Genomic DNA, 22,864 nt, shown 5'->3' with positions numbered 1-22,864 from the left:
GTGTTTTTTTTACCTGCTTTTCTCCAAGTTAACAAACATATATCCTTGCTATTTTAGTGTATTTACACTAAGAAAGTTTTCTAAGGCAATTAATGACATTATTCTAGAGTCAAATGCTGTATCGTGTATTACAGTTCAAAAACCTGTCTTGTGTACTTCTACTCTAGATCTAGATAGTTGATAGATATAGTCTCGACTCTAAACTACTCTTGAGGGTATATATTGATATGAAATTAATTCTATTTCCAACTTCTTGTAAAATCTCTACTAAATTACAACAGATATAGACTAGATCTAGAATTCTAGATCTAGTATGCTAAGAACCCTATGTAGGCCTAAATCTAGATGGACTAGTTGACTAGTCTACTTTCTTTAGATCTAGAATTCTAGTCTAGATTAGAAAAGTCAGAATTAAATCTAGTTCTAGATATAAAAGTAGAAATAAATCTAGATATCTAGGTCTGGTTTCGATTTTTTTTTTTAAAGAAAAAGAAAGTTCCATTGTCTTATAGAATATCATATATCTTATAGAATATCTTATAGAATTTGAAACTTAGTCTGATTATGGTTGCTTTATTTACGTTTTTTCGCATGCCCCATAATTTAAGAAATATAGCTTCCTGTCTTTGTTTAAATTCAACTTATTTTTAAATTTTAGTTGTTTAAAAGCCAACAAAGTTTAATAGATAAAAACCTGCATTTTTAGCAAGTGAAAAAAGTCCAATACCGGCAAACAGTCGGACTGTCATTTACAGACATGTTATTTTTTTAGATGTAATTTTTCCGGAATGCCAGCAATCTAGCATCCATGTAAACTTTTTGAACCAAATAAATAAAAGCTTAGATTAACCAGCTATAATTTTTAATTGATGGAGTAAAAAAAGTCATTAGTAGCTTAAAAGTAAATTTCCAAACAAAACTATAATTTAATGTAAAAACACAAAAAGGCTTACAACATGATCTTTCTTTTTGGATTTCTTTTCACTCTTTTCAGAACTTTCTTTTCCTTCTTCCCCATCTTCATTGGTGGCAGATTTTTTCTTTTTCTTTTTTGGGGCATCTTCTCCATGTTTGCTCTTGTAGACCCAGAGTTCTGACTTTTCAACCAGCAGCCTGAGCTTGTCCAGATCTGACTTGATCTGTCTGTAGTTCTCAACATCACTGTTGGTCACCAACAGCTGGACCTAAACACAAAGTCAAGTAAATAAAAAGCTGGAAGTACTCTTAGTTTAAGATTTTCATCAGCCCACTGACCAAACTGATCTTATTTGTTCACAATAGACTAAAAAATTTTTTTTTGTTTTAACATTAACTAAAAACATTATTGATCATGTGAAAAATAGCTTTGCAAGCCTTGAATTATCCAATACATTTATTAAGTTGTCAATTGATGGCTGCCAGGTCATGTGTCCTTCAGTCTAGATGGTTCAAAGCCTGTCTGCTGCCAGATTTTGAAATAGTGATCAATGGCAAGCCCAACATAAAACATTACTAGTTTTCATTATATTTCCTACTTTGGGCTTTTTTTTCCCATTTGAAAATAAATGGTTAGATGTAATTATGTAAAGGACAAAAATATTATATCTGAGAAATTCATATAGAAAGTTGAAGTAAGGAAACAAGTGAAGCTAGAGCAAAGAAACAATTAAGTTATAGCATACAGTGAAACGAGAATTAATCACATGAGTATGAAAAGTCATTTTTATTTGGAAAAAAAATGCTCATTTTAACAATTCTCTTTCAAGTGTTTAGTTAATTTGTCAACCTACTTGTGTAAAGGCATTCAAAACTTCTTGTCTCTGTGAAAAGTGTCTAAACAACAGCTGCAGGGCTCCTGATACCAATGGTGGGTAGTTGTGCATGACCATGTTGAGTAAGACCCTCAGGAACATTTTGCCTCCTTGCCCATCAAGATCCAGCTCATCACTAAGAAAATAATACTAAAAGTGTTAAGACATGCCATCAGGTTTGGTCTTGTTCAATAGTTCTATCAACTGTTAGACACCTTATTTATAGTTTAGTTATTTAGCGACGCACCATAGAAGACGCATATTGAACGGGACTAGTGACGTTTGGGATATGTTGGGTTAGAGACGGAAAATCAGTTAGCGATATAATCCTCTAGGGTAACGACATGTTTAGTGACAGAGACTTTTACTGTGGCCTTTTCTTGGAATAAATACATGTTACATTGTTCTTCAGCGTTGACTACATCTCTTTACTTGTTAAAACCGATGTGTTTGTTTTGTCTGGACTGTTGATCAACTACACGGAATACACCCGAACAATAACACCCAAACGCTTGCAGAGTAATTGGTTGAAATTCAACAGTCATCCATAGTTGACCTCAAGACAGCCTGAACAAGCAACATCACACAACATAAGACATGCCCTCAGGTTTGGTCTTGTTCAATAGTTCTATCAACATAAGACATGCCATCAGGTTTGGTCTTGTTCAATAGTTCTATCAACATAAGACATGCCATCAAGTTTGGTCTTGTTCAATAGTTCTATCAACATAAGACATGCCATCAGGTTTGGTCTTGTTCAATAGTTCTATCAACATAAGACATGCCATCAGGTTTGGTCTTGTTCAATAGTTCTATCAACATAAGACATGCAATCAGGTTTGGTCTTGTTCAATAGTTCTATCAACATAAGACATGCCATCAGGTTTGGTCTTGTTCAATAGTTCTATCAACATAAGACATGCCCTCAGGTTTGGTCTTGTTCAATAGTTCTATCAACATAAGACATGCCATCAGGTTTGGTCTTGTTCAATAGTTCTATCAACATATTTGTTTGTTTCAACTTTGTCCTTGGTCCCTCAAAACTGTTGATTGCTAAGCATCATAATACAATTATGACAAAAAGCCTAGTGATCAGACCAAGTAGTCTACTACTATGGTACAGCCATTTTTCTATCAAGCTAATAAGAGACAGTAGGTCAAAGAGAACAAAAAGCTCAAGAAAGACCTATTAAGCCCTAATTTTAAGGTCCCTTTCTTGAACTTTCCTAGACATTGTGAAGGCTTAATAGAGATGAATGATGACTATTATAAAGGCTGTCCCAACAAGACTAATGTCTAATTTTTGGCCTCAGAACAAGACACAACAGAATGAGACATTTGTTCCAGAAGCTGAAAATTGGGACTAGTAAAATTTGCCCTCATGGAGTGTCACCATGTCTTTCAAAACTGCATTCTTCATCAACAGGCCTGAACAAGACACTGGCCCCAAAAAAACCCGTAAAGAAAAACAAACTCTATGGAGAACTGTCTGATCTGGAAACCACTGCACAGTTCATCTCAGATATTGATCTAGTCATCTGAACCCTCCAACATAATAATCAGAACAAAGGAAGAAAAATATGGTTAAATGAGACTATCAAATTTGGCACATAAGCTTTCTTTACATTTTTTTTTTTAGGAACAGATATTACTGTAGTAACAAAAGTGGAAACTGTAAAAAAAAAATAATCATACTGCTTATATATAATATATATTAAAAAAAAGATATTGAAAAAAATGATCAATGTCTACTCACCTTCCACCAAAGACATCTTCAGCTTGTGTTGAGATACTGTCTAGATCTAGCCCTGGAAACAAGAAACAGAGTTATTAAAGTGCTATCAATGGTTTAGAAAAACAAACATAAACAATATGTCAGAGGAACATATCCATAAAATAAAATCAATAAAATGACTACATGACAATTATATCTAAAGCAACAAGCAATGATAATCTTTAAACATTACAACATAACTTGCATTAAAAAAAATCATTTTGTAGTTACATATACAAGTAATTTTGTAAAATAGTTATTATAATAAACTTTATTAAAATTTAAATTTTATAAATATCTCACTAATATTAATTACAAAATACCATAAGTTAATTATTTTTATTATTACAAAATGTCTAGCTAACTAAAATGAAAGCATTAATGATACACTTGGATGAGAAAGCTTTATTAATATGTTAGAAAAGAGATGTGAAAGTCAAAGAAATATTTGTAATAGCTATCATGTAAAGACATCATTAACCTTCTATCTTTGTATATAAGTTTGATTACAAGCTCAATAGTTTCTAGAGTGTACAAGATATACTTTCAGTGAAGCAAACACATTATTATTTTATTGATACACTTGTAAGTGACAGGTCATTGCATTAAGAAAATTTCAAAGATTTAGCATCTAGTATTTTTAAAAACCCAGCACAGGTTGCTAAACGTATTTAAATCCAGGTTTAAATTGCATGAAAAAAATATACCTTAAAAAAACAACAACATAATATTTCAGTAATTTTTTGTCTGCCTGTTCCTCTAAGAAAGAAAAGTAACAAAGGATTGCTTTTAGTCCTACTGTTAGTTTTCAATGACATCCCATGACCAATTTTTTTCAATGTCCAGTTTATAGTCAAACCAAAATAAAATTTCTGAAATATAAACCTGCCCAAGGATGAAATTAATTTAAAATTACATATATGAACTGCTTGTCTTAATTGACTATTCAGCTTATAAGAGTAAAATCAATCCTAATCACTATACATATATACACTATGACATATGTATAAAACATTTGTATTGGCATGAGTCTCTAATTTAAGAATTTTACATACAAGCCATTGACAAGACAAAGTGCATGAAGGGGTAAAACAGGAAAACAATGGAATTCTAAGAAGGAATGGACCAGAGTTTCAGATTCACAAATTGTGATCACACGACTGACATGCCCTGTGTGATGTCCTAATATTTAATAACAACAAGAGGTCAGAGCGGAGCTAGGTCAACAAACAGTTTACACTTTTGTATAGTATAAATGCCTAAGAAATAACAAGAAAGATAACTTTCCCCCTCCACCACTAAATGTGTTACATCAAATGTCAAAAGTACTTTTTTTTTTGTTATAGCAAAAATTAAATATTACTTCAAAGCCTTCTGAAAACATCTTTCATCTCTGAACAAATAATTGTAATAAATGATCTTATCTAATCGGAAGGAATTCATTTCCTAAAAATAATGTTTGTTTTCATAATTTTAAAAAAGTTTTGTGAAACATGAAAAGGAATTTGTAACAACAATATAAAGAAGACTTTTACAGTTCACTTTTTATTTCTTAACATTGTATTGCAAAGGTTTTTTTAAATGTTGAAAAATACAAATTAAAATAAATATGACCACAATTACCATAAAATTATTGTCTTATTATTTTTTTAGTTCTTTTTATTATCATAATTGAGTTTAATGTTTAATTTTTTTCATGATAATATAGTATGCTAAGTGCACACTTGTCCATTTTCATTTGTGAATAGGTGGGCAAGAAGAACCATGTAGCCTCTAGAGGCTCAGCAAACACTTTTTGAACTAAAATTTCCTAGCTAATATAGAGACTTAAACTCCAGCTGAGTTTATTTGCCTAGCACCACTCAGAGGCATCAAAATATGTTTACTGTTGGAAAACATTAGGTACACTTTCAAAGTAAGCCACCCCTAATTCTTAATGGGCTATTTAACTCATATTGCGGTAGAGAACAGATTTTTTCCCCAAGCAGTCATAATTTAATTCTTTAATAATACTAATATTTATGTTCATCATATTATCAAGCCTACAGTCAGAAATATTAGGGCCCCAGACAACTAGGTACATGTGCCTAGGTACATGTCCCCCTGCCTTCCCCCAACATGCCAAAAAACTTCAAATATATATAATATACAAGATGCATGTTGAGGCCCCAAACTATATTCCTGTTCATCCCCCCCCTTGCCCTGGCACATGGCCTGTTATTATGTTCCTGTAAGTATGTATTATGTATTTTATCTCCCCTGCTTCTGGAATTCTTTAATGTTGACAATTTAAAAAATCTTTTTATAAAGATAACATAATTTATAACAATGCCAACTTTCTACATTAAGCCAAATAAATTTGTTTTCAGCGTTTCTAAGCCATGTTTCTAAGCCACGTAAGGTTTGATGAAAAGTTTAAGAAGCCCTGATATAAATAAAAAATTCTATTAAACCTGAATAGTGCCACTTCAAACAACAAAATCATTTTGAAAACCATCAACAACACCAAAAAAGAAAACAATTTTTTTTTCCTTTACTATTCCTTTTCCTAGAAAAAAAAAAGTCTGAAACATGTTCCTGATAGAGACGAAGCAGAGAATGTAGAAAGAAGCAATAAATGATACAACACAAGAAAAAGAGTGAGACCAGTGCATGGGTGGGGGGAACAAGGCTACAAAGACCTACTGAGGCTACAAAGACCTACGTATGTTGGCATTAGACTTGTAGGCTGGGCTGCTATCTAGCTGAGGTTGTATCTGAGATTTAAACATGGCCAGTATCCAGGCCAGGCGATAGTCCAGGCGCACATGCATCAGGTACTGGGTGCAAGTGGGTCAAGGTCAGATACAGTGTTAGTCGTACAAGTTCAAATAAATAAAATAAACTTATACAAAATGTAAAAAAAAAAAGGCTAAAGTGTGAGTGACTAGGCATATATTTGTTTAGGTAAAAAAATGTCAGGTCAAGGTTACTATCACTACATGTATAGTATAATGAAAACAAAGCTAAGAAAAGATACATATGAATCAGATCTACTCATAGATGTCTCATAATAAAACAGACAAAAAAATATTTAGATTTTTTTTCATAACAAGAAATTATATACTAAATTAAAAAAAAACATTTTCTGTTTTTTTTAACTAAATTTTAAAAATTGTAAATGAAATCACTAGAAACGTGATGGAGAGCACACACGCTTAAAAAAAATTATAGCAGAATATAAATAAAAATGAATTAAAATTTGCTAACTGTAAAAATTAAAACGACAAAAAAAAAAACAACAACCTATGTATAAAAAATTTATAAAAACCAAATAGACCACCAAAAAAACCCCAACAAAATATTTGATTATGGGAATAAAATTTTAGAGGCAATCTGTATAGAATGATTATAATCAAAACTAATTTTCTGTCTGTTTTATTGCATTGGTGTGATAGAGCATGACTCAGCTACTTTACCCAATAATAAAAATATTAGTCAGATGGTAAAAAAAAACAAAAAAAACACAGCTCTCATTAAGCCATGCATGTATATAAAAGGAAGCAGTCAGTTGATGCCCATTATAAACAATACATGAGAAGTTAGAAGAAAAAATGCTGGGGAAATTTAGAAAAAAAAAAATATGCATATAGATAATAGTGTCTCTATTTTTACCAGTCTTCTCATTGGGGTTATAATTTTCATCATGTTCCTTCTTGAAAATGGAGAGAAGGGAAGTAATTCTGAAATCTAGCCTGGTGTCCATTATGAACTGAAACAGTAAACAGCCTACAGCTAAGATTGTTGTTTTGTTTCCCAGATGTCAATGTCAGCTAATTACTCAGAAACAAGAAATGCACACTTCTTTCTTCCTTTTCTCTTATTAAGACATTTAGTCAAAAAAATTTTTGATAATCTAAGAAATGCAAATAACTTTTTAATGTTATGAAAAAAAAATAAAAAAAATAGACTGAGATAGAATCAACCAATATGATAAGATCTTAGAATTCAATTCCAGCTGCTTAGACTGAGATAGAATCAAACAATATTATAAGATCTTAGAATTCCATTCCAGCTGCTTAGACTGAAATAGAATCAAATAATATTAAAAGATCTTAAAATTCCATTCCAGCTGCTTTTATGTTGAATAGGAAAAGTCAGTATATATACTGAGATAAAAAATATTGAAATAAAACTCACATCAAATTAGTTCTGTTGTTGAAATAAACACTTTAAAAATAAATAACCAATAAAAAAAAAAAATGGTGACATCCAATGAAACTTAGTCCCAGAATATAAACAAAAATGTAAGGCTTATCATCCAAAATGACTTAATAGGCAAAAACTGTACATGTTCTATTTTGTGTTAATTTACTTTTTGATGCTATTATCCTGTCACACTGTCCAATGGGAAGAAAATGCACAATTATTATCTCTAACTTGAAATCTATTTATTTTTATTTTTTTTAAACAGTTGCCTAAAAAACCTGATACTATTGTACCTTGAGTATTTCGATGATTTTTAGTTTAGTGTCCATGATTTTTGTATCCTCTTCCTCTTCTTTCTTCTTCTTGTTCTTCAGCTCAGTGGCTTGCTGGGACATAGGTAGGTCAAGGTCAGGATCTAAAAAGCAAAAATAGCATTTTCACATGTGTCTTATTGGGTTTTGTTTTGATAGCAGACTATTTTGTTGTGAATAAGGCATTAAACATATGTTGTACATAAAAGTGTCACATTGCTCCAGAATTTAATTTTAAAAAAGTATTTTTTAAAATTAAAATGTAATGAATGATCCAGTACATACAAATATAGACAGTGGTGTAGAGTACAAATGGTGAGATTTAGAAGTACATTAATAAATCAAACTCACCTTCCACAACCACTACAGAAACTGGTACTGTTGATATTGGGGAGGCTATAGATTCAGGTATACAGTCCAGAATACTGAGAAGTGTTTTGGTCAAACGCAGCAGGTCAGAGAAAGAGTAGAAGCCAAAGTAGATAAGTTGCCTGGCTAAATTGACCACCTGCAGAGAAAATATGTAATTACTGGTTAAAAAAAAGTCAATGAAAAGTACAGAAAAAAAAAATAGCAAGTACAAATTACTATTTGAATCCGGTGTGTAAAAAAACATTTTTTTAAACCTAAAAAAATAATTTACAAAACGCTACTTCTTCAATACAAATTACAATATTTGCTCCTCACTTCGTAAGTCAAGTTATTCTGTTCACCGTCTGCCCATGCCTTATTGACGATGTTACACAAGTAGTCTTCAACAAATGCTATAGTTGGGTCAAACTTTTTCTTTACTTCCTCCTTCTCTGGTGCCTTGGTGATGTTGGACTCATAGCTATTACCAAAGAATGTAAGAGGAAATATCAGGCATGTCATTTGATTGCATACAAAATTATCAACTCTTTTAAGTTAGTGCCAGAGTTCTTTATAGTTGGTATATTTACAATTGTGAAATTATTATAATGAACTTAGAAGTTAGGCGTATGATGAAACATTTTCTATTTACAAGGTCATGAAGCCAGATTACTGTCTATATTAAACTGACGACAAGCTTAAAACATTTAAAAATAGATCCAGTTTTTGGTTGTCTCATTTATACAGTTACATTTTTTTTAACTGTAACAATCTTACAATGCAACTACATTTGAGTATAACTTTAAATAGTAAAATTATCAGTAATCAAAACAATCAATAATCAGTTAATCGAATGTGAAATTACCTTATGTCAAACATGAAGATATCAAATAGATACACAGAAGAGATCAATATTGTTTGTTTAGTTAAGTATGTGAATCAACTTTGCAGGCTCATACGTAACAACTTAAGTGTCCAGTAAAAGTTATTTCAAAATACTGAGGTCTGACTATTACTTGACTTAAACATCTAGATACTATTGATTACAAAACATTAACTAATGATTTAACGGCACATACTCTTCTATAGAGATCTTCTGTGGAATTTCAGACCAGAGCCTAGCAAACTTGACAGGCTTGACCTGTTCTTGAGGGTCTCTGTCCACATGCATTGACAACATAAGTCTACAGAAAGCTGCACGCAGATCAGGAGGCAGAGATTCATCAGCCATACATCTTTATTAAAAAAAATGAAAATGATCAAATATATAAAGATGAACATAACTTCAGAAGTACCAAAAGTGCTTTTCATTAAATTATTGAAACAAAGATAATTCAAACCTTACTTGAGAATCAGATCTACATCCAGAGATTCACTTAATTTATTGATAGCAAGATACTGTCTGTCTAAACACATATGAGAAAACAAATCCAGCTGGTGCCTGTAATATAAAGTGCAAACTATTTATAACAAAAGCAATAATAGAAATAAATTTATAGAATACTGGTTTAAAGTTTAGTTTAAAATGTATTTCTTTTCAATGAAGCATTACAAACACACCTGTAATAGTCTAGTATTTCCTTGTCTGCCTTAATGTTGTCTGCAGCTCCCATGGCCAGCTCTCTGATCCCCTTCTGACTCCTGTACTCCGCACCAGTGGAACCAAGGACCTGCCTGACACTGATCTCCTCTTTGTTGTTGCCAGACTTGTCGTAGGTTGGATCCCAGAACAGAACAACTTCATCGTCTTCATCCATGGTCATCACAACACCTTCCTCCCCATCTGCTGGCATCTCATACTCCATCTGAGTTCGAATTAGTCTTCGGAACATAACAAAATAGAGAGAGAGATAAGAACTTTTTAACAAATCTCAACAGTTAAGATGAAGCTATTAATATGCACCCCAAAACCTAAAAAAAAAAATCTTTAAGTTAAGGTAGATATATAGATATACACATCCAATCTAATAAGTCAACATAATGTGATAATACTTTTACACATTTACATTAACTATGTAGTTAAAAGAAATATCTATGCCAATACATGTATACATAATCTTTAATTAAAACATTTAATTATACTAATAAAACAGCACACCTAGTTTCAATAAGTATATCTTGGTTTTCAGGTGCTAACAAAGTTTTACAGATAAGTTCTTGAGTGATTGGGATGGCCACTTTGCTACACACGCAAAGATCAGCTAGGTAGTCTAAAAATCTGATTAAAAAAAATAAAATACAAAGCTATTTAGTAGGTTTTTTTTAACTAATGGCGAATACATTAGAATAATAGATATAAATTTAATTTCAAAGCTGCTATGTTACAATGCTTGCATTTTTATTTTATTTTGTAACGCCAACATAAAAGTATTTGAGCTTATATTTAGTCATTTTAAAATGTTTTTCAAATTATAGCCTTTTTTTTTTAAATTTTAAATGAACATTTATTTTAGAGCTACATGTTCTTATGGCTTTTTAAGATGAAAATGAGTGAGGCTAATTTTAATTTATTGAATCTTTTAGGTGTTAGGAAAAACATAAATGTGATACCTTGGCTCTTTCTTCCGCCTCACCAGAGATACAAACATCTCAATTTCAGGTTTCTTGATGTGCTTCTCCAACAGCTTTCGATTATTGTGAAGTAAGGCTGTTATGGTGTCTTCAGCAAGTACATCATAACCAATCTGTCGCTGCATGAACTGTAGTTTAGTAGCCACATATTCCTGAGGACGGAGATTTAATTATAATTAACACAACCTGGTCTTTTAAATATGTTACACAACTTTGGCAAAAGAAACATGGAAACAAAACAAAACAAAAAACCAAAGAGAAAGAACAGTTATACAACAATATGCAGTTTTCATTTGTGTGCAAATATTTCATATTTGAAATCATGCTTATCAATTTAACAAATTGTTAATACATGCTCAATTTTTATGTAAGAAGATGGTTGTTTAATGAAGAGAGTGCTTGACTACTAAAATGAAGCTTCATGATTCACTTTCTGAGAGAGAATTATAAAAATTCTCCAAGTCCACACATAATGGTTGGCTTAGGTTTAAAGCAAAGGTTGGTTAGTTGGTTATTCTGCTGGCCCTATTGTTAAACTCTGGTCACAGAAATGGGTGAACAAGCCCAACAGTTTTTAAAGATCTCATAGGCTAGCTTGACTTGTATTAAAATGTTGTATTTTAATTTTAAACTGATTTTAAATATGTTTAGGAAAGTCTAAGTTGATATTTTGTGTAAATTTTTACAACTTCAGTAAACTTCCCCAAGATACCTGGTTTTTCCTGTAGTTTTGGAAAGACAATTTGAGAAGTCTGTAACAAAGACGACAAAGATGTCTGAATGCTGCATGCCTCTGATCAGAAAGTTCTTCCATGGACTGCATCAGTGCTCCATCACCAACATCATTGAATGGAGCTTGCAAGATTTTGAAAATCTGAGCACAAAATATAAATTTTTTTTTGATAATGTACTTTAAAAATATAATAATTTCTATTTCACAAAATATTAACATAAAAAAGTGTGTACCTAAATCAAATAAAAAAGCATGATTATAAAAACCTCAAATTTGTATTGCCAATGTCTCTTCCCACCCCTCCCCTTTTCCCAGATCCACCAGTCATCATTTTAAGGTAGGCCAAATAATGTAGCATAAATAGAGATTTTGCTTCAAGATACCTGTTTCAATATGTTCTGCTCTCGAATCAGTTTCTGCCTCTCTCTGTCAGGCTTAGCAATGACCAGGTCCAGACAATCTCCAGTGGGGTTGGACAGCTCCAGATGACCCAGGAAGTATATGACATCTGTGATTAGTTGGATCACAGACCTGCAAATAATATTAACCAAAACAGATTTCAAAATGACATCTCAAGAGACATCTAATTAGTTGAATTTAAGTTAAAAGAACAATAGTTCACTGTTACACACTATCATCCTATAATTTATTAACTTTCTTCTTGTAAACTATCAGCTAATAAGTTTAATTTTATTTAGCTATAAGTTTTATTTTCTTTGTAAGTTTTACATTTTTTATATTATGAGATACTTGTTATCCTCTTGTAAGGTAAACCACATCAATGTAGTAAGTTATATCCTAATATCGTGTAATTTATATTTCTTATGCTCAACTTTTAACATTTTGTAAGGTATACTCAATCATTTTATTTATTTATTTTTTCTTCTAGGAAAATATTAAATCCTTTTATTATTCTTTTAATTATGTCTTCTATTAAAGTTAGTAGAATGAATGAGTTAATAATAAAAAATGTTAAGCTACTATCTCTATAGAACAAAACAAAAGCTTGTTATTGCAAAATAACATTATAAAAACAAATAATATTTTTGTTATCTTTCAATCAACAGAAGACTAGGAATCCAAAGATTTGCTATATTTATCTGAATTTCATGACAACCAACTGCCTTTTCTTTTCCAAAAAAATCTCTGAACTTATCAGCGCGTTATCAAAATGTTTCTAAAGCTCTGGACTCATTGATCATACTAATTAAGTGAGATGTCCTTGAAGTAAAAACACATCTACAACAATGTTAGTGGCAGTAGAATGAAGTTATCACCCAAACAATATCCCACAAGCTAGATAGGCACAAAGTGTTAACATTACTTTCTACTATTTGTTAGCAAAACAAAACAAAAGTCTAAAAAATGTTTAACTCCAAATTCAAAGAAACTTATCCTACTCTCATTCATCTACATGTACAAACCCAGACCTCCTCTGATTCTGAGTAATGGAAGATTTTTCCAGTTTGTTTGCTATCTCTGTCAACACTTTTGCAGCATCATTGGCAAAGTCTAGATCTCTTACTTCCTGGGCAGACACAGGCACTATAGCAAAGGCTTCTTTATCTTCTTTGATTTTTGCACAACCAACCTGCAAATGTTAGGGTGAGATAATAATAAATGAATTGTATTTTAGAATAGTTTATTTGAAAAATAGGAACTTGAGCTAAGAAACATTAGAAATAGTGACATTGTCAGGGGCAGATATGGAAAGTGAATGCTTTTTTGCTATTTAGGTATGAAAGAGTTATATCCCTTTGTTTATATTCTTAAGTATGAATGTGAACAGCATTCACATGATGTTTTTGAACGTTTTAGTTTTCCTTGTGTGAAAGAGTATGTTAGTTAGTGATATTTGTTTCTAGCCTTGAACAGCTGGACTTTTGTTTCTAGTAGTTGAAGATAGTGTTTTTTTTTTAGTGTGTTATTGAACAAGTGGCTTTTATTGATAATAAACTTTCTTGTTTTGCTGTAGTTGGTGATCATACAGTGTATTTTTAACATTATAGTGTTGGAGATTAGTCAATGACAATTTAATAGCCAATTTACAGGGATTGGAATAATTTACATACATAAATAATAAACATATTCTTACATGAGCCAAGAAGAGAAGAAAAAGAGCCTGACAGACGTGACACACAGAATTCTGATGTATAAGGTAGAATGCATAAACTTCAGTATACAGTTGGCATTTGTAGACTAAACATCGGGTTGGAGATCTAGTATATAGTAGAGTCACTATTGCGGAGCAGGCATGTTTGCGGAACAGCTCGTCGAAATTAGTTAAAATCTACTTTATTTAGAAATTTTCTGCTAAACTACAGTAACGGTACTGCGCATGGTCCATTTCTCTACATTTCCAATATAAGGGTTTTCCTTTCACAGCAGAAAATTAATTTTGACTCCAGGTTAAAGTTGACAGGTGTGGAATCGTCCATTATTTTTCATGTACCAGGAGAACCGCATAGGCCATGGCTTAAGGCTTTTTAAAAATGATAATGACACATCATCTGCATGATACACATATTTTCAGTTTAAAAATGGATGAGGGAAAATTTCATTTCATAGCTATCTACCAGGAATTCAATTTTTAAAAAATTAGGAGGTGTTTATCCTGTTTTTACCTTTTTAAAGATAGTCACAATTGTGGAACACTATAGATGTTATTTATTTGACCTGAGCATTTACTATCATTTAGCTTAATATTTACATATTGATTTAGATATCGGAATTTAAATATGATTTTGTATTAGTATACATAAATTTAAAAACATTTAGAGAATAATATTACATATAATATATAATTTGTGATTACCATATGTCCAGCAAAAAGAAGACAAATCATAATACCATATATATATATATAATATTAATATAACAAAAAAGAATAAAAGAATAGTGGGAAAAAAAACCTTGTAAGGAAAATCAGGGTAGTGTGACGTCAAATACAATTAAAGAAGAGGTAGAGAATCTAAAAGTGACAATGTGTTGTCTTAAGCTTTAATAAAATAAAATTAATGTAAAGGATATAAGGAGTTCAAGTATTATAGTAATAAAATATATGCTTTATATAGGCTTTGTTCCGACATTTTTACCGTGTTCTGCAATTGTGACTTCTTTAAAAATCCTGTTCCGTAATTGTGACTACCCATATCTCAGTCGAATTGAATGTAAAATTTAAATATCTGTTGAAAAACTAAACAATGCGACTATTTTTATCGGAAAATGGATGGGCAATGCCTAGATACTTTTAGTTTTTCCATAGGTCTAACCATTACGGAGCAAAAAAATGAAAACTAAAAGTAGCTGCAAACTGTTCCGCAATAGTGACTCTACTATACTGATGGTGTGGTAATATTGAAGCCAAGTGGTACAAAGTTATTGAACTTTGATGAAATGATGACCCCTTCATATGCTGTTTACAAGGCAATTTTCCTGAGTGTTTATTAAATGTGTGTCATCATGATTATCCTATTAAAGCTCCTTCAGTAACAATCATGAAACAAGTTAACATCATTCTACAACAGACACAAGACACCAAAGAAGCGAACGTATAATGAGATAAAAAAAACAACATGCCAAATGAAATAACCCACTTAGTGTGCCTGAAAGTAGTTTAGTAAGAAACAATAAAAGTTCTCAAAACTAGAGTCTTAAATAATGACATAATTAATTAAACAAGTAATTAAACAGAAAGAAAGAAATGTCATTAAAATTTCACACAAATAAATGTACTAACAAGCAAAAACAAATGCTAAAAAGCAAAAGAAAGAAAGATCTACTTATATATAATCCAGTCTTTAAAATCCACTCCTCAGATTACTAATCATTAGCTACCTTATTCATAATAGGTTTATCCTCTTCTTTATCCAAAGGTATGCTAGTGCTATGTACCCAAGAGTCTGTGCACAAATGATGGAGACGAACATAAGTTTGCCTGTAAGAAAGTAAATATCCTTAAGTCACATACTCTACTGAACAGTTTAGGTTAAATAAAACTAAATAAAATCTCTTTGGTTTGGTAACAAGCATGAAGGGCCTAAATAGGCCACATCAACAAGAAAAGAAAAAAGATACATTGAAGATGATGTCTAAACAACATTGAAGATGATGTCTAAACAACAGAAAAGAGAAAGCGGGAAAGTAATGGATTTAAACTCCAAAATTCCCAACAAAAAAAATGTTTAATTTAAAATTAGTTAAGCTTTCAAAATGAAAAAAAAGTTGAGCCAGTGCTAGATAACAATTTTGTAAATACAACATTGTAAATACTCTAATCAAACCACTACTGATTAGTCAGACATTAGAAAAAGAGCAAGCAGGATTGTGGTGGATGGGTCTCCAAAGTACCTAACAAATAGAATATTAATTTTAAGTTTCTAGCGCATTTCTCAAAATAGAAAAAGTTTAGCCAGAACAAGACTATCAAAATTTTTGAAAACATTATTAATACTCTATTCAAACTACATGAGTAAGAGTATGGTAAGGTTATCATTGCTGGAAGTGGTAATAGATATATGAACTACCTATTAAAATGCTTCCAATGGCATGAATCTCAAATAACCTCTGACAACAAGTCCAACTCTTGGTACTTTATGTGTATGTCAGATATCAGGTCAGACAAAACTGTTATTACGTGAGAAGAGGTCAAGGTGAGAAACTGGTACCTACACCAGTAAGCAAGAAGAGCTTGTTGGCTTATGCTGGCTACCCACGTGGGAGAAGGAGAACTGAGTTCCAACTGTTGTATTGCAGCTACACCCAAACATGAAAGATTTTGGGAGACAACCGTAGGGAAAAATCAGAAGTTGTTGACCCCTCTTAGGCAGAAACTAGTAGACCCAAATGCCACTAAGCTAAGTCGTTCATCTAACAACCTTCAAATTCTAGCATTGGAGACTATTAATACCTTCAAGCCCAGTGCTATTTTTGCATACACTGATGGGTCGGCATCGATAGATTCTGAAAGAGCAGGCTATGGAGCCTACATCGACTTTCTTGGCTCTCACTCAGTCAAAATCTTTGGACCATGTGGTAGTGTTTGCAGTTTCGATGCAGAAACCAAGGCAGTCTGTGAATCTTTAAAAGTCATTGACTCTCAACTCGGCGAGGGACATTTGAGGGCAACACAGATTGTTGTGGTCACTGACTCAAAATCTGTACTACAGGCTTTGCAAAGCCCCGGACCAGGGCCTCCCAATATCGACACTGTCATCATGGCTTTACACAACATAAAAACAACGCTATGGCACCCCTGTAATAATGCAGTGGGTACCGAGTCACATAGGTATGACTGGCAACACTGTTGCAGACTCCTTGGCCCACCAGGGAGGGCAAATTCCACACTACTGAACAGGCTTTAAGTTTTCATCATGCCCCGGCTATAATTCAAAAAACAGAAATGGAAAAGTGGTTTGAGTGCTGGGACAATTCCCAAAAAGCCTGTGGAGTCTGAGAGCGCATGAGGCGCCCTGACCGCACTTCCCCGTGGTGGAGGCTGTCCAGGCGTGAGCAAGCTATTATAGCACAGTGCAGGACAGGTCATTGTCCTGTCAGCTCATATTTCTCACGGCTATGGCCTAATTTCGATTCACGTGCCCCCACTGCGGGGAAGAAGAGGAAACCGTGCCTCATATATCCTTTTTGACTGCCTCAGACTTGATGATCTCCGTCTCGACAGGTCTAGGAAACCGAAAATTCTCGACCTGTATGGCGACATTTATGCACTACGCAAGACAGCAGGGTTTCTGTCCAGGGCTTATGCAAGAGAGGATTTGAGCCTCTCAAGCCCTCACTCAAATAGAGTTTGATGATGATGACTCTTAGGCAGCCTGCAGCATACATTGCCACACCCTGGCAGATCCTGCAATACTCCTGATACCATACTGTATTAATACATACCGTTCCTTTGGACACATCTGCTGTGTGGAAAGAGGGGAAACTGCTGTGTGGTTGACATTTTTCTGACTATAACTAAAGCCCAGGCTTTATCTCATTTCTATCCACCGTTGCTTTGTGACTGAAGGAGGCCATATATACAGAGATGTAAAGAGTAAATAAATCTATTCACCTGGGAACTAATGAATCTGTTCTAATCATTGTTGTTGGATCTAATTCGAAAATAGAGGCTATGTCATGACCATGTGGGACAGAGACCAAACAGTAGACAGGAAGGTTAGGCTGGCCACGTAACTTTTGACGAGTTGGATCTTGAGTTGCATCATTATCAACCTGAAAGTAAAAGACATTTTTTTAATGTATCAATAATTCTCTCTTTTTTTTTAACAGAGATGAAATCTTTTAACATAAGACAGGCACTTGACACAAAGTTTTCCAGCAAGATATATTGCTTATAGTACAAAATCATTCTACACAGCTAGCTCTGCTTATAGTAATGTTTTCAAAATGCCTTACTGATAAATCCTTAGAAAAACTAATTGTGTTAAAGTAAAACATTTTGATAACACAAAACCTACTTCTGCTGCAAGATACTGTCCAGTGGCCAAATGTTTAAATCGAAATAAACTGTTCCAGTGTCCAGCTCCACCTCTGCAGGGATCATGTTGAACAACCTGTAATCAAAATACCATGAAAAATGAGATTTTCCCCTCCTAAACCTAAATTCCGGTAACAGAGATTTTATCATGTCATTTTACATTACCTCAACTTCCCACAATGCCTTAGAGCTGGTTGCTGCAGTGGCAGATGATCTTCCAGTGGTTCGTAAAAATACATACTGCTGCTTTTTATACTCATCCCCAGTGAGAAACTTTTCCTGTTCAGCATGGAATAGCCTCACTACATCGCCCTAGATAGGGAAAAGTTTTCAAAAATTGATCACACATTTTTTAATTTGTAACACCACACCTCATTATACTCTATTTAAAAAATTAATGAATATTCCTATACTAAAACTTCTAACTTATTTAAAATCTCAACAAAAAAATAATAAAAATAAAAGACTGTTTAATCCTAATGTGTTAATATTGCTAACCCCTTTAAGTACATCCTCCTGGTTCTCTTTAAAATCCATGAACAACATGACCTTCCAGCAGGTGTTGCTACTGACAGAGTTCACTTCCTTACAGCCAGGGTTGTCTACAAGATCACAGTTGCTGGCATGCAGAGGTTGGCCAGCATTGACAGGGTTCAACACAACCTTATCCCCTACCACAACCTGGAAACAAAAATTGAATATATTTCAAATATTGTTTCATCTAGTATGGCATTGGTTTATAAACTTACCAATATAACAACTAAAATTAAAATAGCCAATAAACATTTTCTTATTCTATTAAAAACAATCTGTATCTAATCAATACTTTATTATCTTTAAAAACCACTATAAAAAGAGTTAAGAAGTACAAGACTTATGGCATGACTTTAAAAAGTTTCAAATGCAAAATTAGGTTATAAAAAATTACTTTATCTCCTGGAGAACTGTGTTTGTAAAAGGGCTGTATATAAAACCACGAGCCTTCATTCCCAGAACTGTCTAGAATAACTCTCATTGCATTCTTCTCCAACAAGGCAGGTAGTCGTTTGTTAACAGTGAGAAACTTGTTACTTTTAACATGAAGCAACTGTGCCAGAGAGATAAGCATACAGATACACATTTTGGAAAAATGGTTAAAACTCAGAGCCTGTTAGCTAGGTAAAGCATACAAGTGTAATTGTATTTATATAATTTCTGTTTAAGTTTCCATATTGCAATAGTGAAAAGATCATCAGGCAAGTCAAATGAGATAATATAAAAATGATTATAATAAACCTTCAAAGTCATTTTATCAAAGATGATGACAGTCGATAAACACATCTAGATGATGAAACCAGGAAAATAATTGGTTCCATGACATTAAGTATGTGTTTAATCCATCTATCAAATTCATAAAATATTACACTGCACTTCACAGAACACACCATTTGGCCAAACTACTTAATACATTCACCATCGGTTCTTTTATTATCTACTAGTACTTTAGAAATTAAGTCCACACGTTTATAAACTATTAACTTCTATGTCAAATATTAAATTAAACAAGTCATAAATATACCTAAATCTAAAATATCTAAAATACTAAAATCATCTTTACCTAGCTACTCTACAAAACCCAGAGACAGTTGACTACAATCTCTAAATTTATTTATATATTTAAAAAATATTTTAAATTTTAACTAAAAACATTTCACCAGACCTCATCTGCTTCTCAACACTGCCACTACCTGACATGAACCTAATAACAGGGAAGGTAGCAAATGCAAGTTACTGACCTGTATAACATGGCTGTATTGTACTTCTGTTCCTTTCAATTTCTTGATTTCAGCTTCATTCTGTTTCTTCTCTAACTCAGCAGCATGCTGCAATTAAAGATGTGAATGACTCATGACATTGACAGCAACACATCAGAAATGTTCCTGTTATTATGTCCCTTAATATATTTATACTGATGCTTTTAATACTGACTAACTTTTAATCTCTGCAGTAACACAGAATCTGGCATAGAAGATGTTTGCTTTGCTGCTTTCCAGAACTGCTTCTGGGCTGAGTAGCGATTCATGGGACATATTTTGAAAAGGCAATCTGCAAAGCAATATGATATTAAAATATTAGAAAATAATAGATAATTCACTAGGCATTGAACAAGATATATTATAGAATTCAGACGGTCAAAATTGTCCATACAAATTTTAATGGTAAATTTATTACATTACGCTTTCTTGAAAGCTTTCTCATGTTTAAGTTAAAAATTCTTAATTTTTATGCATGATAAAGGATTTACATCTCAAGGATAATATAATATCCGAGATTTCCAGGAGATAAAAAATAATTTAAAGATTTTGATATTAATTACCCCGAAACTTTTTTGGCGGATTATTGAGATCTCCTGCTTCTGGCTGCACCACTGATCTGTCATCTACAAGGCTGTGAATCGACAATATGTCTAGTTAATAAAACTTGAAATATTTATACAGAAGTCAACAAAAAGATCTACATTCAAATGCTGTTAAAATGCACCTAGTCTAATGGCAAGCCTTTGTCCGTGATGGCCAATTTTTTTACCAAGGGGGTACCAATAAATTTTAGACAGGTGTTTCAAGGTCCAATTAAATAGTTTTATTTCTAGGAATTAGAGGCAAGTGCATGTCAGGATGTATTAAGTCTGCATGTTTATTATTTATTTATAGAAAAAAATACCATTAAAACTGCATGCAACAGAGCATCACATGAGATTTAAAATAACATGTAACTAAATAGTTTGCTTAATCAGTCTATCATAATAATATAAAATTCTTTTATTAAAGGAATAAAAAGCTCCAGAAACTACTAAAATATTTTTTTAATGCATACAAACAATGGACACCATTGGTCAAGAATATTAATTTAAAATAGTGATTCACTAAAGCTTACTTACCCTAATGTTGATAAAAATCCACACACAGTACCCTCAGCATAGAGGGAAACAATATCCCCAATGTGTACAAAATTTGTAGCCATCTTGCAAAATGGGCCACTAAAGAAGTAAACTTTTCACTTCTAGCAGTAAATCTTAAAACTATCTTGACTTTATTTAAAAACTATGCTCTTTATTATAATACATCAGTAACCTGAACATGTCCAACACAGGAGCCATTATTCTCTTATCACTGGTAACACTTAAACCTGCAGAAAAAGAAAATACAAAAATAAAATTTTAATAATAATAAAATTAATAGCAAATATTTTAAAAAAATATAATATGTTTAAAAAAAAAAACTTATTATTTTGCAAAAAAAACAACAACAACAAACAAAGACATATAAAGGATAAAAGATATCTCTACTTGAGATATTAAACTATGATTTGACCAAAAAAATATTGATTTTAACTTTGTATGATTTAGTTAAAGGTTAAACCCCAATAAATCAATAAGGGCAATGAGTATTGGGAGACTGAATAAATAAAAAAATAAACAAGGTTAAAAAGACAGTTTGTGTGGAGACACAAACTCAAAATCGGGCCTTTAAAAAAAAGTAAACATTTTTTTGGTGTAAATGTAGTAATTAGTATAACAGAACTTATTTAACTTAGCAATACAAATGTAGAAAAAAAAAATTGTTTTGACAAAAAATCTAAAATTACTTGCAAAAATGTGTTAAAAATATGGTAAATAGTTATCTCCCCTACTTAAGAGCCTCCAGTGTTTGTTACTATTAATAGTGAATAGTTGTAAAAGTGTATTTTTATGGAAAAACTGCTTGCATAAGTGATTTAAAAAATTAGATTTTTCGCTTTCAGAAAAGAAAAAAGTAGCCGTTCCATCAGAACTTTGAATAGTCTAAAATATTATGATGTTGGATTTTCACTATCTTTTCTAATTTATGAGATCTAAATGGGATGGACATATGGACAGACATTCCACACAAAACTAATAGCGTCTTTTCCGCATTTCAGGGGTCGATTAAAAAAAGTACCACAGAAAACATACCTAGTAAGATTCAGTAAAAATAACTGACAAAACAAAATAGAACAGGCGTGGTATTAATGAACATAAATCCTTGTCTTCATCAATTCAGAAAACATATATCCATTTATATTGCTTAAAATGTACTATTTTTTATGAGTTAAAATGTGCACAGTACTACAACATTCAAAGTGTCTAAACAATTGAACAATAAAAATGTATTTATAGAAAATGTCTAAACCATGATGGCAAGATATACAATACACCATAAGTTGGGCACAACAAAGAGAGAAAAATGCTAAAAACAAAGGGAAAAAGCAAGTATCAAAACAAAAATAAGGAGTATATAAACATTACACACAAAATGGCAACTGTTGTCTGATAGATCCAGTGATATCATGAGAGGTCAAAAAGTGAAAAAGGAAAAAAGCAAGACATTCTGAAATTATAAATTTCCAAAACCACTATTAAAAAAAATAACAACTGCTGTTGATCATCACTACAGCTTCTTATTAATATTAATGATAGTTCTGATAACAGACAAGCTATAAATAACTGGAGGCAAGTATGGTAGAGAAACTGGGCCACTGCGTGATTTTTGCTGCAAATCTTATTGATTTACTGTTGGCTGATTTAGAGAATTTTAGATGCATCCTCTCTTGTGTTTAGTGGATCGTATATTATTGATTTCTAGTACTGTCTAT

The 22,864-nt window shown here is 32.2% G+C and overlaps 1 protein-coding gene across 12 annotated transcripts in view; it reads right to left on the bottom strand.

The window, feature by feature from the left end:
* LOC106056031 (inositol 1,4,5-trisphosphate receptor type 1-like) overlaps positions 1-22,864 on the bottom strand; it is a 62,806-nt gene that overhangs the window by 32,089 nt on the left and 7,853 nt on the right. For 7 of the 12 annotated variants that reach the window (XM_056025613.1, XM_056025621.1, XM_056025619.1 and 4 more), the window contains exons 2-26: positions 21,132-21,379; positions 20,571-20,641; positions 20,187-20,299; positions 19,990-20,076; positions 19,143-19,301; positions 18,713-18,895; positions 18,380-18,526; positions 18,195-18,290; positions 17,789-17,949; positions 15,556-15,655; positions 13,143-13,309; positions 12,102-12,249; positions 11,698-11,859; positions 10,965-11,137; positions 10,513-10,632; positions 9,975-10,235; positions 9,760-9,855; positions 9,494-9,649; positions 8,751-8,895; positions 8,415-8,571; positions 8,046-8,167; positions 6,269-6,383; positions 3,547-3,598; positions 1,770-1,926; positions 954-1,184 (exon numbers count right to left, since the gene is read on the bottom strand). In XM_056025613.1, coding sequence (XP_055881588.1) covers positions 954-1,184; positions 1,770-1,926; positions 3,547-3,598; positions 6,269-6,383; positions 8,046-8,167; positions 8,415-8,571; positions 8,751-8,895; positions 9,494-9,649; positions 9,760-9,855; positions 9,975-10,235; positions 10,513-10,632; positions 10,965-11,137; positions 11,698-11,859; positions 12,102-12,249; positions 13,143-13,309; positions 15,556-15,655; positions 17,789-17,949; positions 18,195-18,290; positions 18,380-18,526; positions 18,713-18,895; positions 19,143-19,301; positions 19,990-20,076; positions 20,187-20,299; positions 20,571-20,641; positions 21,132-21,214 — 3,462 coding nt within the window. In that variant the 5' untranslated portion in view covers positions 21,215-21,379. Of the gene's footprint in view, positions 1-953; positions 1,185-1,769; positions 1,927-3,546; positions 3,599-6,268; positions 6,384-7,218; positions 7,316-8,045; positions 8,168-8,414; positions 8,572-8,750; positions 8,896-9,493; positions 9,650-9,759; positions 9,856-9,974; positions 10,236-10,512; positions 10,633-10,964; positions 11,138-11,697; positions 11,860-12,101; positions 12,250-13,142; positions 13,310-15,555; positions 15,656-17,788; positions 17,950-18,194; positions 18,291-18,379; positions 18,527-18,712; positions 18,896-19,142; positions 19,302-19,989; positions 20,077-20,186; positions 20,300-20,570; positions 20,642-21,131; positions 21,380-22,864 lie in introns of all 12 variants that reach the window. The other 5 variants (XM_056025618.1, XM_056025622.1, XM_056025617.1 and 2 more) reach the window with 3 other exon arrangements.

The sequence above is a fragment of the Biomphalaria glabrata genome, chromosome 4 (genome assembly GCF_947242115.1).
Source record: "Biomphalaria glabrata chromosome 4, xgBioGlab47.1, whole genome shotgun sequence".
Classification (NCBI taxonomy): domain Eukaryota; kingdom Metazoa; phylum Mollusca; class Gastropoda; family Planorbidae; genus Biomphalaria; species Biomphalaria glabrata.
This window is presented reverse-complemented; position numbering and strand designations above follow the sequence as displayed.